Source organism: Pinus tabuliformis, chromosome 4_2 (genome assembly GCF_031772625.1).
Source record: "Pinus tabuliformis cultivar Carrire ecotype Pingquan chromosome 4_2, CPIR1, whole genome shotgun sequence".
Taxonomy (NCBI): Eukaryota; Viridiplantae; Streptophyta; class Pinopsida; order Pinales; family Pinaceae; genus Pinus; species Pinus tabuliformis.
In genome coordinates, this window is record NC_142304.1 from 1,152,488,759 (window position 1) to 1,152,504,174 (window position 15,416).

General features: G+C 40.2%; 1 protein-coding gene across 1 annotated transcript in view; it reads left to right on the forward strand.

Annotated features, from left to right (window-relative positions):
- The window catches only part of LOC149173758 (putative inactive purple acid phosphatase 24), a 399,682-nt gene that overhangs the window by 175,020 nt on the left and 209,246 nt on the right, over window positions 1-15,416 (forward strand). The window contains exons 3-5 of the mRNA XM_089427998.1: window positions 5,939-6,050; window positions 6,274-6,462; window positions 6,548-6,628. Coding sequence (XP_089284124.1) covers window positions 5,939-6,050; window positions 6,274-6,462; window positions 6,548-6,628 — 382 coding nt within the window. The remainder of the gene's footprint in view (window positions 1-5,938; window positions 6,051-6,273; window positions 6,463-6,547; window positions 6,629-15,416) is intronic.

Below are 15,416 nucleotides of genomic sequence, written 5' to 3' on the forward strand. Positions count from 1 at the left end.
GATTTGGGGTAGCATCAAGCCATGAAATTTGGTGGAGAGGTTGGGGGCACATGAGATCTACAATACCCAGAAAGGGTTTGGGAAAATTCTAAGCAGTTTAGGAGATATTAAAATAATTAATATTTTTAATGGAGTCTCTAAGTCTAAACTTAGGGAAAATAAAATATTAATGTGTATTAATATGAAATTGTGTTAGAATGGTCCAAAAGACATGGATCAAGCCAAATCTAATCTTAGCCGTTGATTAGGGACTTAATCTCGGTCGTTGATTTGTCAACGAGAAAAGTATAAGAGGAGGCTTGAGGGTCACTTGGAGAATACAATGAGGGAGACTAGTCAGTTCAATTTCTGGAGTGGGGTTAGCTGAGAAATTGAACTAGTGGTCTGGAGAGCAGTCAGGAGGCAGCAAGTACGGAACAGAGAGACGGGAGATCAGCGCAGAGGCAGAAGAGGCAGACGCAGGGCCAAAGGAAGCCACGCAGAGGCAGCAAAGATTGCACAGAGCCAGCAAGGCTTGCGTCATCCACACAGAGGCTGCAGGAGGGATGTTGAAGGCCAGAGAGGTTGCGTAGAGCCTCAGTAGGCTGACGCAGAGGGTTTCAGGCTATCGCAGAGGTCAGTAGGGCCTACGCTGGGTTCAGAAGAAGTGTTGGAAAATTTGTCTATCTGTGGGTAAGCCAGTTTGGCACCCTGTTGTACTAGAAAATTGTTGAATAATAAAATCCTCCCTTGCTGCACCGGTTTTCCCACATTGGGTTTTCTCGGGGACATTAGTCCAAAATAACTGTGTCAATGTGTTGATTCTTATGCATATGTTTGTTTCTGTATTACGGTGTGATATCTACAGCAATATTTATAATGTTTGTTGACGTAATTTCATGAATAACTTATGGTGAAATAAGTAGGAAAAGTAAATCAGTTGCTGCAGAGATAGAATCTTCACAGCAGGGTTTGCTAAGGAAGTCGAAAGAGTGATCAGAGTTGCCGCTGAGGGGCAGTGAATACAGAAGCAGAGAGGATCAGCGTAGAAGCTGAGAGAGAGGGACACAGAGCCATCCAGAGGTTCACGCAGAGCCAGCCAGGGCTCATGCAGAGGCAACCAAGAGCTGCGCAGTGCCTTAGAGAGCCAGCATGGGTGACACAGCCGCTCTAAGGACTGATGCAGGGCAACGCAGGGCCAGAAAGGGCTGATGCAATCCCTAGAGGCTAACATTGGGGTTTTGTGGGGCAAATTGGAGTTGGGAGCTGTCAGAGTGTTTATCTGGAGTTTCAGCCGGAATATTTGCTTCCGAGTAGAGAGGTACTATTGCCGAGATTATTCTCTGTTGGGTGAGCTGGTTTTGGCACCCAGATTGTATTCAGAAATTGCATAATAATAAAACCCTCAGATAGTTGCACCAGTTTTCCCGCATTGGGTTTTTTACGGGACATTGGTCCAAAAACAACGGTGTCACTTGTGTGCCTGTTTTGTTTCCTCCAGTTGATGATTTGTAATGTGTTGAGCATGTACTTGTATTTATTTTCAGTATTTACATGGTAAATAACTTGTTAATTAATCAGAACAAGTAGGCAGAAATAAATCAGAAAAGTACATGAAGGGTTTCTAACAGTTAGACTTAGAAATTCCAACAAATAGCTTGCTCAAAAAATGAAATCAAAATACAATGATAAACAATCCTGCAAACTCAAATGTTAGACCAAGAGGAGCATATAAACATCAATTGCAATTATAAGGGAGATAGTACTTGAAAGTAAATGCTCAAATGACAAGATAATGACATCAATTACTCATGAGCAAAATGATCATCAAAGCAACAAATATATGAAATAACTTGAAATAGAGTTGCACCAATGAAGGATATTCCAAGTACAAGAAAGCTAATTGTTGCAAAAGTAAAAGATCCAAATGCTTGCACTATAAAGCAAATGCCTCTTGAGAAACTGATGATATTTGTAAATATGACTCAATAAATTCAAGATAACACATATAGGAGAGTTGTATTGCAAGTAAAGTGAAATTGTGATGTAGAGATGCTCTTGGTTTATTTTATTAGGTGTATTCTAAAACAAAGTTACAATTGAACTCCGGTCCCCAGACCTCATCCTCGCCCGGAAATCCGGATCTCACAATGAGGAGTCAATAGGGGTGGACAGTCCCTCCAGTCTATACAACCAACTTAAGTTGAAGGTTAATTTTGGAAATGTCAATTAGTAATAAAATGTGACTAAGTGAGATGCTTAAGTAATAAAATGTGACTAAATAAAATACCAATATCTTCAAATGAAAATGAGGCAAACCTTCACAAGTCCACAATTGCTTTGCAAGAAATAGAGTTAGTGCCAAATTGTTTCAACAAATGAATGTTCAATAATAACCATGATGCCACATAAATTAAATTTGATAATGATAAATCAAAATGCTCAAGGAACTTGTGAAATCAAGATGGCTAAATTAAACCAGTTTAAGCTTGCCAATTGTGTAAAATAATTGTTTGCTTTAAAAAAAAGGATATTGCATGTGTTGTAATAGAAGCTCAATGCAAGCACTCAAGAAATTGAAATAAACAAATGTCACACTTGTGCTAAAATGAAAATGGATGTGAGTACTATGTCAGAAACTAATCATGCATGAGTGAAATGAAATTAGCAAATGAGAACTAGAGTAACTAAACTAAGATGATTAGTTCACCCACAAGCAAAGATCCTCCCTCTAAATGGGGAGAAGGGATACCATGGGAAAAATCCCAAGCTCCCTCACAAGAAAATTTAGCATTTTTATTAGTGAATAGTTACAATGAAAAGAGACCTCTCAAGAGACTTCGAAAAGAAAGGAAATATTTACAAAATTTGTGCTTGTGATGCACTAGACTTCCTCCTTAGATGCCCAAAGTAATTGGCAAATGAATGGCATAAAGAAAAGGCCTCTAAAGTCTGCAAACTTGGAGAAATGTTTACATGTAAAAATCAGATTGTGAAACTCCCCAAATCTGCCCAATGTGTGGACTGTTTTGGTATTCACAAATCAGCCACTTTACAATCACAATGCATGCAAGAGGAGAGAGGCTAAGCCTCCTCTAGCTCTCGGCCCTTGAGAAAAAAATTAGCAGCCCTCACAATAGCCCACGGCCTCCCTTGAAAACTAGTCTTGAAGTGAGAGCCCAAGGTCCTGCACACAACTTGTTAAAAGTTTCAAACAATGAATCCCGCAAGCTGCCACAAGAACAAGTTAGAGAGGGTTGCAAAACAAACCAAGTGTTAGCTATGAAATTAATCAAGAAAATTACAAATGTATATGTACAATAGTCTACAAAGGCTAAGCTAAAGAGTATGAGTAAACTCTCCTCTTTGCTTAGCCATAATTTGGCTCTAAAATAACAAGATTATAGCAAATGAAGCACAATATTTTGAGAAATAAATATTAAATGGATTATGCTTGAGATATGAGCCCAAAGCCCAAAAGAAATCCCTGCAAGACAAATTCGAAAGATGAGGCTTTGGAAATTGACAAATGTGGGTTCTCCTTGAGTATTTCAAGAGTGGGTTGGTTCCTCCGAGAACTTCCCCACGCTTGAAGCTTGATCCAAAGAAAGATTTTCTACACAACTTCACATAGACAAATTAGATCCATATGGGCTTAATCACATGCAATGATGAGAAAATTTTAGAGATATATTGGACATCAACTAAAGCATTCTCTATCTAGAGCAAGTAAATAATCCTTATGCTAATGTAAGATAGTTATACATCAACACAACTTGAAAAACATAATGGAAATAATAGCATAATGAAATAAGTAGAAAGACAAGAGCAAGAATATCAAGATATTACCATACACAAGGAGAAGAACACCTCAAATGTAACCCCAAAGTCTTTTGTATTAATTTGCAAAAGAGTGTACAATCCAACAGAGTATCCTCAAGCCTAATAACTCGTATCATGATTACATAGTGAGAGCCCATTGCTCACTTAAATAGAAGTTTGGGAGCCAATCCCAAGGCAAATGGTGACAATCCCAAAGCAAATGGGTGACAATCCCAATGCTCCTTCATGCAAATTCGAATTTCCTAAGTGGCAACTCGATTTCTTCCTTAGAGGCCCACACAATCCTTGATGAGGGAGCTCGAATTAGATGAGAGGACATGTGGGAGAGTGAAGTGGAGTGGTAGGAGACCACTCTCCACCTCACTCAAGTAAACTCTAACCCAATCTCAAGTCAACTCATGATATCTCCTTGAAGCTCGAGTTAACTTCCTCAAATTGTGGATCTTGTCACTTGAAACTCGTTGTCTTTCTCCAAGAAATTTGATTTCCCTTTTTGTCACATGTTTCTCCTTGATTCTTGGTCCATGGTGGAGTCCACATCACTCTTTAACTCTATGATGATTTTCCACCTCATTTCCACATCATTTAGCATGTGTGGATATTTATTTTCTCCAATTTATTTAATTGCCGGGTTAATTTATTGCCACATTTTCCACAAAACTTAGGAAAAATGGGTTTTGAGGGTTTAGAACTTATGTTTTACTCCTCAAAGTATGTCCTAGTAGAAATTTGGTGAAGAGAGGTGTAATTTTGAGAACACATAACCCATACAATTTCTCTAGGCTATACTTATTACAATTTACATTTAGATTTTATTAGAAATCCTGTCCCGCAGGAAATTAAAAAAATTAAAAACTGACCCTAGACCTATTTAAATTCCCCAAAATTTTACAAGTATGATAATATACAATGACTCTAGACACTAGGACTCACCCATGGCTTCGCCATCAAGCTGCTCTCCGTCTTTGGTGCTATGCTTGGAGGAAAAAGCTCAAATAATTATTAAGTCCGTGTAAGCACCTAATACTTAACCAGGTGAAAAAACCTCTCAGAGTAAAATCACTTGATGACAAAGTCCCAAGTTACCTAGGCTTGTTACATGATTCAAGTCATCACTAGCATCACTTTACATCATCCGTGTAGGGCTTGTGGAATCTGAGTACAACATGAGAAGAAGATGAGAATAAAAAATAGAGTTAAAAAGCTTTAATGATATAATGAACTTTGATGGTATATGAAGCCTATGATACATCCTCGGACATGGAGTCTTCAAAAAATCTTAGGTACACTTCAGTGGTCAACAGTAACAACAGCTGCTACGGGTTCCTCATTTCCTCAACCATTTTGTATTTTGACTCTTCTTCTTTTGAGGCCTTGCATAAATCTCCAAAGTTGTGTGCACTCTGCCTTCGGGGCTTCATAAACCTGCTCTTCTTCAATATAACTCTGTTCATCAACTGCATCCAAGGCTTTGTTTAATGTTATACTCTTCAAGGGAGACACTAGCATCATTCTTTGACCATAGTAGATCTTTATGATGAGCCTGGGTTTCAAGGAGGAAACATCCCTTTGCTTGTATTTATTGGTCTTTAATTTTCATGAGATGATTATCAAACTCATACTGCTGTAACGTACTTCTTTCCGATTGTAGTGAATCATCGGGAAGCATCTCTCCAAAACAGACCTATTCTTGTCCAGCCCCATTCATTGAAAGGAATTATTTTTTTTTACTAAAGGTACCCTTGCTAAAAGGACGGGTAACAGGACACTGACTCTAATCAAACCTTGGACATTCTTCATAGAAATTTTCCAAGGATGAAAGAATGAAATTACATTAATATTCACAAGTGACCAAAAATGATGATGGAACTGCTATGTACATACATGTTAAAGTGGATGCTGCGGAACTTGACAGGCATGAGGCATTTCTTCCCTAGATAATTATTTAAGAATATTATGCAGAATGGAAGTTGTCTTCTCAAGAAGTTTCTGTTGTAAGAGAATCAGAAAATATTAATTTTATAGGTAATGCCCCTATTTTTATTGATTTTTGCAGGTTAGCAAAGATTTGATATATAACGTAGCAGTTGAAAATGTGCTGTTTGATATGTGACAGTCATAGGCCACAATATTCCTCCCTTGAAGGGGGCTTCATTTTTAGCACAATAATTCCTTCTGTGGACGTTCACTTTCGCTCGGTGATTGAACCCCTTCTCCTATTTTATCAGGTTTGTAAAAATTATGAGTTCATTGTGAAGATTCCTTGAGGCAGTACCCATAATATATTCTTCTTTTTGATGTATTTAACAGCAATTTTTATGCCAAATCAATGAAACAAGAATTTCTCTATCTCAAAATGTTCCATTTCAGTATTATGTATAGCAGTATCATCCACAGTACTATGGAAAGCATGTTTCTGAAGCTAGCATGTATAAAATTGAAATGATTTAGGTGGATCTTGCATTATGGGGTCATGTCCACAATTATGAGCGTACCTGTGCCGTGAATAACAGCCAGTGTTTGAATTATCCAATAAGGGACCATGGAGGGTTTGATAATTACAATAGTTCCATGTACTCTGCCCCAGTGCATGTCATCATTGGAATGTCTGGATTCGAGCTTGACTCTTTCATCACGATGGTATGTATTATAGCCGATGAATTCTTATCTGCAGATATTTTGAGATTGTAGGAAAATCTAATTGGTTTAGTTCAAAATTATGCAGGCTAAGAGCTGGAGTTTAGTACGTATATCAAAATTTGGGTATGTTAGAGTACATGCTACTACCGGAAAAATTCTTGTACAGGCAAGGCCTCTACCAACCTATGAAAAGATAGTACGTTATAAAGATTTGCATGAGGAAAAAGAAACTAAGAAGTTAATTTTGAAAAGGATTTGTGGTGATTATTTTCCTTTGTATACGTCACCTTTTCCCGTTCTTTACCCAACAAGAGATGACTGCATTATGTTTACCAACATAAGTAAATGTGTATCCTTCCTACATTGAGATACCTAAATGAAATCTTGGCAGACTCCAAAGAGGCCTGACCTTGTATCAAGAGCAGCCGTCCAAGTGTTTTCTTGATATTCTTAATTGTATTTTGTATGAATTATACCCAAATATCAAATTTGTATAGCACTTCTACATTAAATTTTCCAGAATGAGCATGTATTAACGTATTGTTTTTGATACCATGTTAATTGTGAGAAGTTGGAAGTGGTTATGACAACCCTTTGTCTTAGCCTCAAATGATATTCAATTTTTAAGGGTATGTTTCCACTCAAGTAATAGGCATTTGTGTATGCTGTGTCAGGAAGTCAGGGCTCCAGGTGAAGACTGTTTAAAGTGGGAAATGGCATACAAAGTTGAACGTGTGGGTCATAAATCAATGCCTTAGAGAAGATTTGTCATTCCACGGATTTTGACCTCAATCGTGTAATGGCATATTCATGTAGGGCAATGTCATTTTATTTGGGAACTTAAGTGCTTTAACAGGTTTTGGAAATAGTACTTTGTGACATTTAGATGTAATCTGAACATTATTTAGGCCATGTTTTTAGTTTAACAACTACACTTTCAAGACTCTTGTGTACAGTCAAAACCTAGGGCAGGGAAATGCTATGTCGTTTGAAACACTGTCAATTTGTTATGAATGGTCCCTACTTTTTCTAATCATGTTTCCTTCACATATTATCAATTATACCGTCATATCACCATTTTTATTTTCCTCCATAGTACAACTAGGTTGGATTACCAGGGTACAGGATGACCAGATCATGGTAGCAGGTTTATGTCATCAGGGGTTCTGAGAGAGTTTTGAGGAGTTTTTATGGGATCCGATGGCATTCGCTTGGCATATTCCATCACCCGCATAGTTTGCTTTTCGTTTTGTTGCATTCTGACAAATTTCAAAAAATTACATTATTATGGGGCCTAACTTAATTAATTATGTTCGAAGTGGCATTCTGTTGATTTGTAGTAGCATCGGATGTGCTCTAGCCATGAAAATTGGTGGAGAGGCTAAAGCACATGAGATCTCCAAGACCTATAAATGGTTTGGGGAAATTCCACCCAGTTAGAGAGATATTAAAATAATTAATATTTTTAATGGGGTTCTTAAGTCTAAACTTAGGAAAATTAAAATATTAATGGGTATTAATATAAAACTGGGTGAGAATCTTCTAAATAACATGGATCAAACCAAATCTAATCTTAGCCGTTGATTAGAGACTTAATTTCGACCGTTGAAGACTCAATAGGAAAAGTATAAGAGGAGGCTTGAGGGTCAGTTGGAGATACACCAAGATTGATCAGTCAGTTCGATTTTCTGCAGCGGGGTTTGCTGAGGAAATTCGAACAAGTGATCTCAGTTGTAGCGAGGGGCAATGAGTGCATAGCAGAGAGGCAGAGATAGTGCCGAAGGACCAGTGCAGAGATTGAGGAGGCTACGCAGAGCTAGCAGGAGCCATGCAGAGGGCCAGAGTGACTGCGCAGAGGCTAGCAGGGCCTGCGTGGGTGACGCAGAAGGCCAAAGAGCTAGTGCAGAGCAGCAGAAGGCTGACGTAGGGGGTTTCAGAGTGACGCAGAGGCTAGGAGGGCTGACGCAGAGCCTCAGAGAAGCGTTGGAGAGATTTTCGTGGAGCAAACTTGCTGAATATCTGCTTCCGAAGAGAGGTATTACTGCCAAATAGATATCTCTATTGGGTGAGTCAGTTTGGCACCCTAGTTGTACTCAAGAAAGCTACTTAATAATAAAACCCTCAACTGCATCGGTTTTCCCAAGTTGGGTTTTTCCGGGGACGATTGTCCAAAAATAACGGTGTCCCTTGTGTGCTTGTCTCAGTTATTTCAGTTGCTGACCTGTATATGAGTTAAGGCTGCATTTGTGTTTATTTCAGTCTAAGTTGCAGGAAACGTTGGAGAAGGGTCTGTTTCCAACCGGAAACAAGGAAACTCGTATCGTACGGCCTGGAAACTCGTTTCTGGCCATACTAGCCCGTTTCTCGAGGAGGAAATGTGGCCAGTACGGTCGGAAACGAGTTTCCAGGCCGTACGGCGAAGTGTCCTCTTCTAACTTGACTTTTTCTCTAAGTTACACAAAACGGGGAAACGGGTACGAGTTTCTGAAACGGGCACGGGTATGAAACGCGACCTCCCCAAATTTTGGAAATGGGGAAACGCGAATATATATATATATATATATATATATATTAGAATTTAGGACATTTAAGAAATGTTATGTGCAATCATAAAGCATACGTGATACATTATAATTTATTACATTTAAACATTATGATTAAATTTAGAAGCCACTTTAGTAGCCCAATAAAAAAATAGAAAACAAAATAATAATAAAAACATAAGAAAAAGTCAATTTGCATGAGGAAACAACACCAGACAGCCCAGAAACGAGTTTCCGGGCCGTACGGTATGGGTTTCCCCGTTTTCGTACGGAAACGGACCCTAGACCCATGTTTCCTGCAACTTAGCTTTTTCTTGTTTTTTTTTTATTTTTTCGCTTCTAATTTTTGTTGGGCGACTAAAATATCTTATGGATGCTTCTAGATGCCTCCCAAGTTATAAAAAAAGAGGATTTTTTTGAGTGGGGCAGCCTAATGTTCAATCCTATGGCCCTAGTGTTGATATGCAGTTCATAGTAATGTTACCACGTTAAATTCTTAAAGTAAAAGTGACATTCGCCTTTATTTTTCATTTTCATGCTTTTACTTAAATTTTTAACATTACCATGAAATGAATCAGGATGTTTGAGAGTAGTTTCGACCTCATTGGATTATATATGGAGAAAGTAGAATTTTAAATCTCACTCAAAATCCAACAAACTTATCTGTTTTTCAGGATTTCAAGATTGGGGGGATTGCAATGTTTCCATTGGATTTTGTCATGTACTAGGGTATGGAACTTGTATTTAATCAAGAAAACCAACCCCTCTATGTAGGGGAGACTCTCAATAATCAAGAGCATGTAGGATACTAGGGTATGGAACTTGTATTTAATCAAGAGCACTAAGGTCGTTCGACTATGTAGGAGGAGACTCCCAATCAAGCACGAGACAAGAAATTAGAAATTCTCGTGGCTGATTTTGGATATTGCTATTTTCATTATGTGATCATTTATGAGTAAATGTGATGTAAATTTAGAGACTTATAGTTTATGCATTGACAATTGACAATTTAATCATAATGTAATAAATTAGAATGTATCATATATGCTTTATGATTGCACATTATTTCTTAAATGTCCCAATATATATATATATATAGAGAGAGAGAGAGATATTGCGTTTCCCCGTTTCCAAAATTTGGGGGTGTCACGTTTCGTACCCATGCCCGTTTCGAGAAGTTGTACCCATTTCCCCGTTTCTTGCAACTTAGATTTCAGTATTTATATTTATAAATAACTTGCTAATGGAATGAACAAGTAGGAGAAATTAAACAAGATAATGCAGTAGGGATTTCTAACGTGTCAGACTTAGAAATTTCAACATGGTATCGGAGTGTTGTAGATCACAGGAGAATTGAAGGCACCAGCTAAATCAGAAAATTTGCAGCAGAAACAACTGTCCCGAGAGACAGAGTTGTTCCTAAGAAGAAGGCAGCAAAGAAGGAGTGACGCAGAGGGCCCGCATCATCATTTCAAGCAGAAAGAGGGCCAACACAGAGGCAATGAGAGGCGAAAGAGGCTCATGAAGAGCCAAGTCATCCTACTCAGCCAAGTAGGAGTGACGCAGTTGGCTAGAGGTACGACTCAGCCTTCTCGGGATTGCGCAGAGCTAAGAGGCTCAGTTTCTTCAAATGTTGGGGCCTAGGGAGCTGTGGGCAGATTGTGAATTGAGAAGCTGGTGGGGTGTTGTTGCTGTCGAAGCAGAACAGTACCTAACGGGATAGAACCAAGGTAGAGGGAGTCGCTGCCTAGGCGGATTTCAGCCAAGAAACCCAGATCCGTGTTGCAGGTGCAAAAAGGATTGGAGAGGAGCGGTTCGATTGTTGGCAGGAGGATTTCTAGGAGGGAAATCGAGACTCAGAGGGAGTCTAGAAGAGAACTTCTAGGAGGGAAGTCGAGACTCAGAGGGAGTCGAGGAGAAGAGTGGAGATGGCAATGAATGGACTGAGGGATCAGGACATGTTGGACGAGGCCTCCAACTTTGTCATCTGGAAGGCCAGGATCCTGTCTGTTCTGGATAGACATCACATCAAGGGCTTCGGCTTCGCCTTGAGAACCATGGCTATCCCAGTCGACCCAGCTGATAATGAAAGGTATGAGGATGCAATGGCCAAGGCAAAGTGCATAATCCTTGATGGGGTCAAGGATCATGTAGTACAACATATTGTCGAGAAGAACATGATAAAGGAGATGTGGGATACCTTGACGACATTGTATCAAGGCACTTCCGTGCAGAGGAAAATGCTACTGGAGAATCAACTGCAGTCGTATCAAATGCAAAAGGGGGAGAAGATAGATCTATACCTCAGCAGGGTGCAAGAGATTTGGGACCAACTTACTTCCATAGGGGCCACACCGGATCAGGAGTTCATGGTGAGGACCGCCCTGAATGCAGTCTCTAAGGATTGGGAGACATTTCTCCAAATCATTTTGGGCAGAGCTACTCTTTGAGGATGGGAAGAGATGTGGGAAGCTCTTCGCCAAGAAGAGATCAAACGGTTGACCAAGGTGAGAAGTAGTGGCAAAGGAGGTCGAATTAAGAAAGAGGAGGAGGAGGATGCGCTCTAGCATCTGCGGGATAGCAGGGGAAGAGGAAGAAGAAGGACATCTCCAAGGTAAAGTGCTTCCATTGTGGGGAGTTGGGCCATTGTGCAACCCAGTGTCCCAGGAAGAAGAATAAGGGAGAGGCTTTTGACTCCAAGGTAACTCTGGCTAAGGTGGAGAAAGAAGTCGAGACGGATGATGACTGTGCCATGAGTGCTCATGCACCTCTAGAGAAGAGGTGGGGAGACATCGAACTGTAGTCAGGAGTACTACAAAAGATGTGGGGCAGGATCCTTGAGGTACCCAAACTCTTGGATCATATCCGGCTATAGGAGCCCCAAGAGACAGTGGCAGGATGACGAATGTCAGTAGAAGCAAGATGCGGATGGAGCAACATGGCAGTGCTAGAGTGCAGTGGTCTGTAGCAGTGCAGTGGGGGTTGCAACAGTGTGAGAGGCACAAATATGGTTGCGGCAGGACAGAGAGGCACAGAGGGGGTTGTAGCAGTGCGAGAGGCACAAAAGTGCTGCAGCAGCACAAAGGCAGCAGCGGAAGCACATGATAGCAGCAGAGGGCTTCTAGCCTGACAAGGATGTCAGTAGTTGGGTAGATCAGTTACTTACATCTCAGTAACTGAGTTGCAGTACAACAATAGCAGTGGTAGTGCTATGGGCAACACGATGCAACATGATGAGAGAGAACTGTAGTGCAGATGCAATGTTGGGAGGAAGGACCAACAGCAACACGGATGCATAGGGAGCTGCTGTACAAATGTAGCAGTGGCAGTGGCAGAGCCATGGGCAACATTACAGGGGGTAGTAATGCAATGGAATAGGGCAGCAAGCCCAACATCAACACAGGTACCGATGCTGGAGGATCAGTGTGATGTTCAATGGTGGAACATTACTAGAGCACATTCTTGGCTAAGAGGGAGTGTTGATTTGTTGTAGCATCGGATGTGCTCTAGCCATGAAAATTGGTGGAGAGGCTAAACCACATGAGATCTCCAAGACCCAGAAATAGTTTGGGGAAATTCCACCCGGTTAGAGAGATATTAAAATAATTAATATTTCTAATGGGGTTCCTAAGTCTAAGCTTAGGAAAATTAAAATATTAATGGGTATTAATATAAAACTGGGTGAGAATGTTCTAAATGACATGGATCAAGCCAAATCTAATCTTAGCCGTTGATTAGAGACTTAATCTCGGCCATTGAAGACTCAACAGGAAAAGTATAAGAGGAGCCTTGAGGGTCAGTTGGAGATACACCAAGATTGATCAGTCGGTTTGATTTTTTGGAGCGGGGTTTGCTGAGAAAATTCGAACAAGTGATCTGAGTTGCAGTGAGGGGCAGTGAGTGCATAATAGAGAGACAGAGATAGTGCCAAGGACCAGCGCAGAGATTGAGGAGGGTACGCAGAGCCAACAGGAGCCACGCAGAGGGCCAAAGTGCACAGAGGCTAGCAAGGCCTGCGTGGGTGACGCAGAAGGCCAAAGAGCTAGCACAGAGCAGCAGAAGGCTGATGCATGGGGTTTCAGAGTGACGCAGAGGCGAGGAGGGCTGACGCAGAGCCTCAGAGAAGCGTTGGAGAGATTTTCGTGGAGCAGACTTGTTGAATATCTTCTTTGGAAGAGAGGTATTACTACCAGATAGATATCTTTGTTGGGTGAGCCAGTTTGGCACCCTAGTTGTACTCAAGAAAGCTGCTTAATAATAAAACCCTCAGAACTGCTGCACCGGTTTTCCCAAGTTGGGTTTTTCTGGGGACGATTGTCCAAAAATAACAGTGTCCCTTGTGTGTTTGTCTGTTATTTTCAGTTGATGATCTGTAGATGAGTTGAGACTACATTTGTGTTTATTTTCAGTATTTATATGGTTAAATAACTTGTTAAGAAATAAACAAGTAGGTGAAATAAATCAGATAATGCAGGAAGAATTTCTCACGTGTTAGACTTAGAAATTTCAACACATTCCAGGAGGATTAATTGATGGAACACCTCAGTGTAATAGCTCGTTGGAACCGGAACGAGAATATCTACAAGATGGGATGCTGAGAAGTGGCTTTCAGTGGTTGGAGAGAGTATGGTGGCCAATTTACCATTTTCCCACATTAAAAAGAATATTTTAATTGAAATAAAAGAGGGAAAAGTGCTCCATGATTAAAATAATAATAAAATAAGAGGTTCTAGAGGGGTCCATCATATTTATAAAAAGAGGAGGAGGACATTAGGGGACATCTTGGATTTGGTATTTCTTCTTGTATGAGAGGTTGAGAACCTGGTTCTCCACTTCAGCAGTAGCCCTAGGACAGAAACCCTCGGGTGATTCAACGAGATTGGGTGAGTACCCATCTCCCCTTGGTGAATTCATCCAGAATTCACAGGAGAGCTTAGTAGTGGCAGTTCAGTTCAGTTTTGGTGGAGGGCCCGTGTAGCATTGGAGCAGATCCTTGAGGCCAGTTCTATCTTAGCTATATCAACTATTTTGTTATTTCAGCATGTAAAACCCAGTTTATATATTATAATAAAAGTTGAGATTATTCTTGTTCATTGTATGATTGAATTGCATGCATTCTCTTGTTCTATTTTACATGGAAATCTTCTGTAAATTGAATGATAATTTTATGGAGAAATTTTGGTTGAATTAGTTTTCTACAAAATCTGCAAAATACCCATTTGGTACATTCCAGTAGTATCATAGCTGTGCATCTTGCCAGCTTGAGGATTCATTGCAAATTGATCAAGGGTTTGAGGTCGAGTTGCTTGTTCCTTCAAATATGAAGTAAAGCCGAATTATTCTCCTTGTGGGCAGTCCAGAACCATCATTATTGGCTGAAAATTGAAACCTTTTTGTAGACAAAATTCTGAAGAGCAAAAGATTAATATAATTGGGTCAAAACGTTAGTTTCTCGAGTTTGTGGCTAAGAGCTAAATCAATCTATCATCATTTGAAGGTATCGAGCAACATAATGTGAGGGACGCTGTGTACGTGAATAATTTCTGATGGACAAAACTTGATTCTTGTGCCTCGCTGACGATCATCTAAGGGAGGGCCGAATGAGGAAGAAACTACATTTGATATTGGGGCCGAATTTTTCATAAAATCAGAGCATTTTGCATTATTCACAAGAGCATGAAATCTACTCAGCAATTGAAAATGAGATTCTTCACAAATAGGGGTATGTTCCTTATTTCTTGGTGGGCCGGAATTTCTTGGGCATGATCGGCAATTTTCTGAAAGAGCCGAGAAGCCAATTTATTAAACCACCGTCATTGGTGCGTCATTTTTTTTATGTGAAAATGTTGGTTGCACGCAAAGGTTCAAATTCTCTGAATTAGACACGCATCCCACGTGTTAAGTTAGCCAAAGTTATTTTGTTGACTGGAACGTTGAGTTTGTTGTGCCGAGCATGTCATTGACGTCTTCCTGCATTGATGATTGAACGATCTGTGGGATGCCTGTGCGTGCAAAGGAGCCACTCTGTTGATCCGATCAAAGTTAATGCGTAGGAGGGTCAAGCCAGCTGAATGACCTGGACATTATGTAGGATTGAGCCATTGAGAGCAGGGATGGTGGCCGACAGTTGGACGTAGGTGCGATTGGCCAAAAACGTCTCAGTTTGCAACTACGACATGGATTGGGCCACCAAATCCATTGTCCATACCAGAATCCAATTCCACTAATTCGTCAAGGTTTAGTAAGGAATTTCCCAGGGCGTAATTTTCTGAATCAACGTTAGGCCAAATTCGAGCCACAACAAGGTTGCATGAGAATGCATGCAAGAGCTGATCTCGTGTTGAAGAACCGAGTTATCAAGTGACAACATTTCCAAGTCGAGAACAGTAATATTGGAAGCTACTTGTTTCA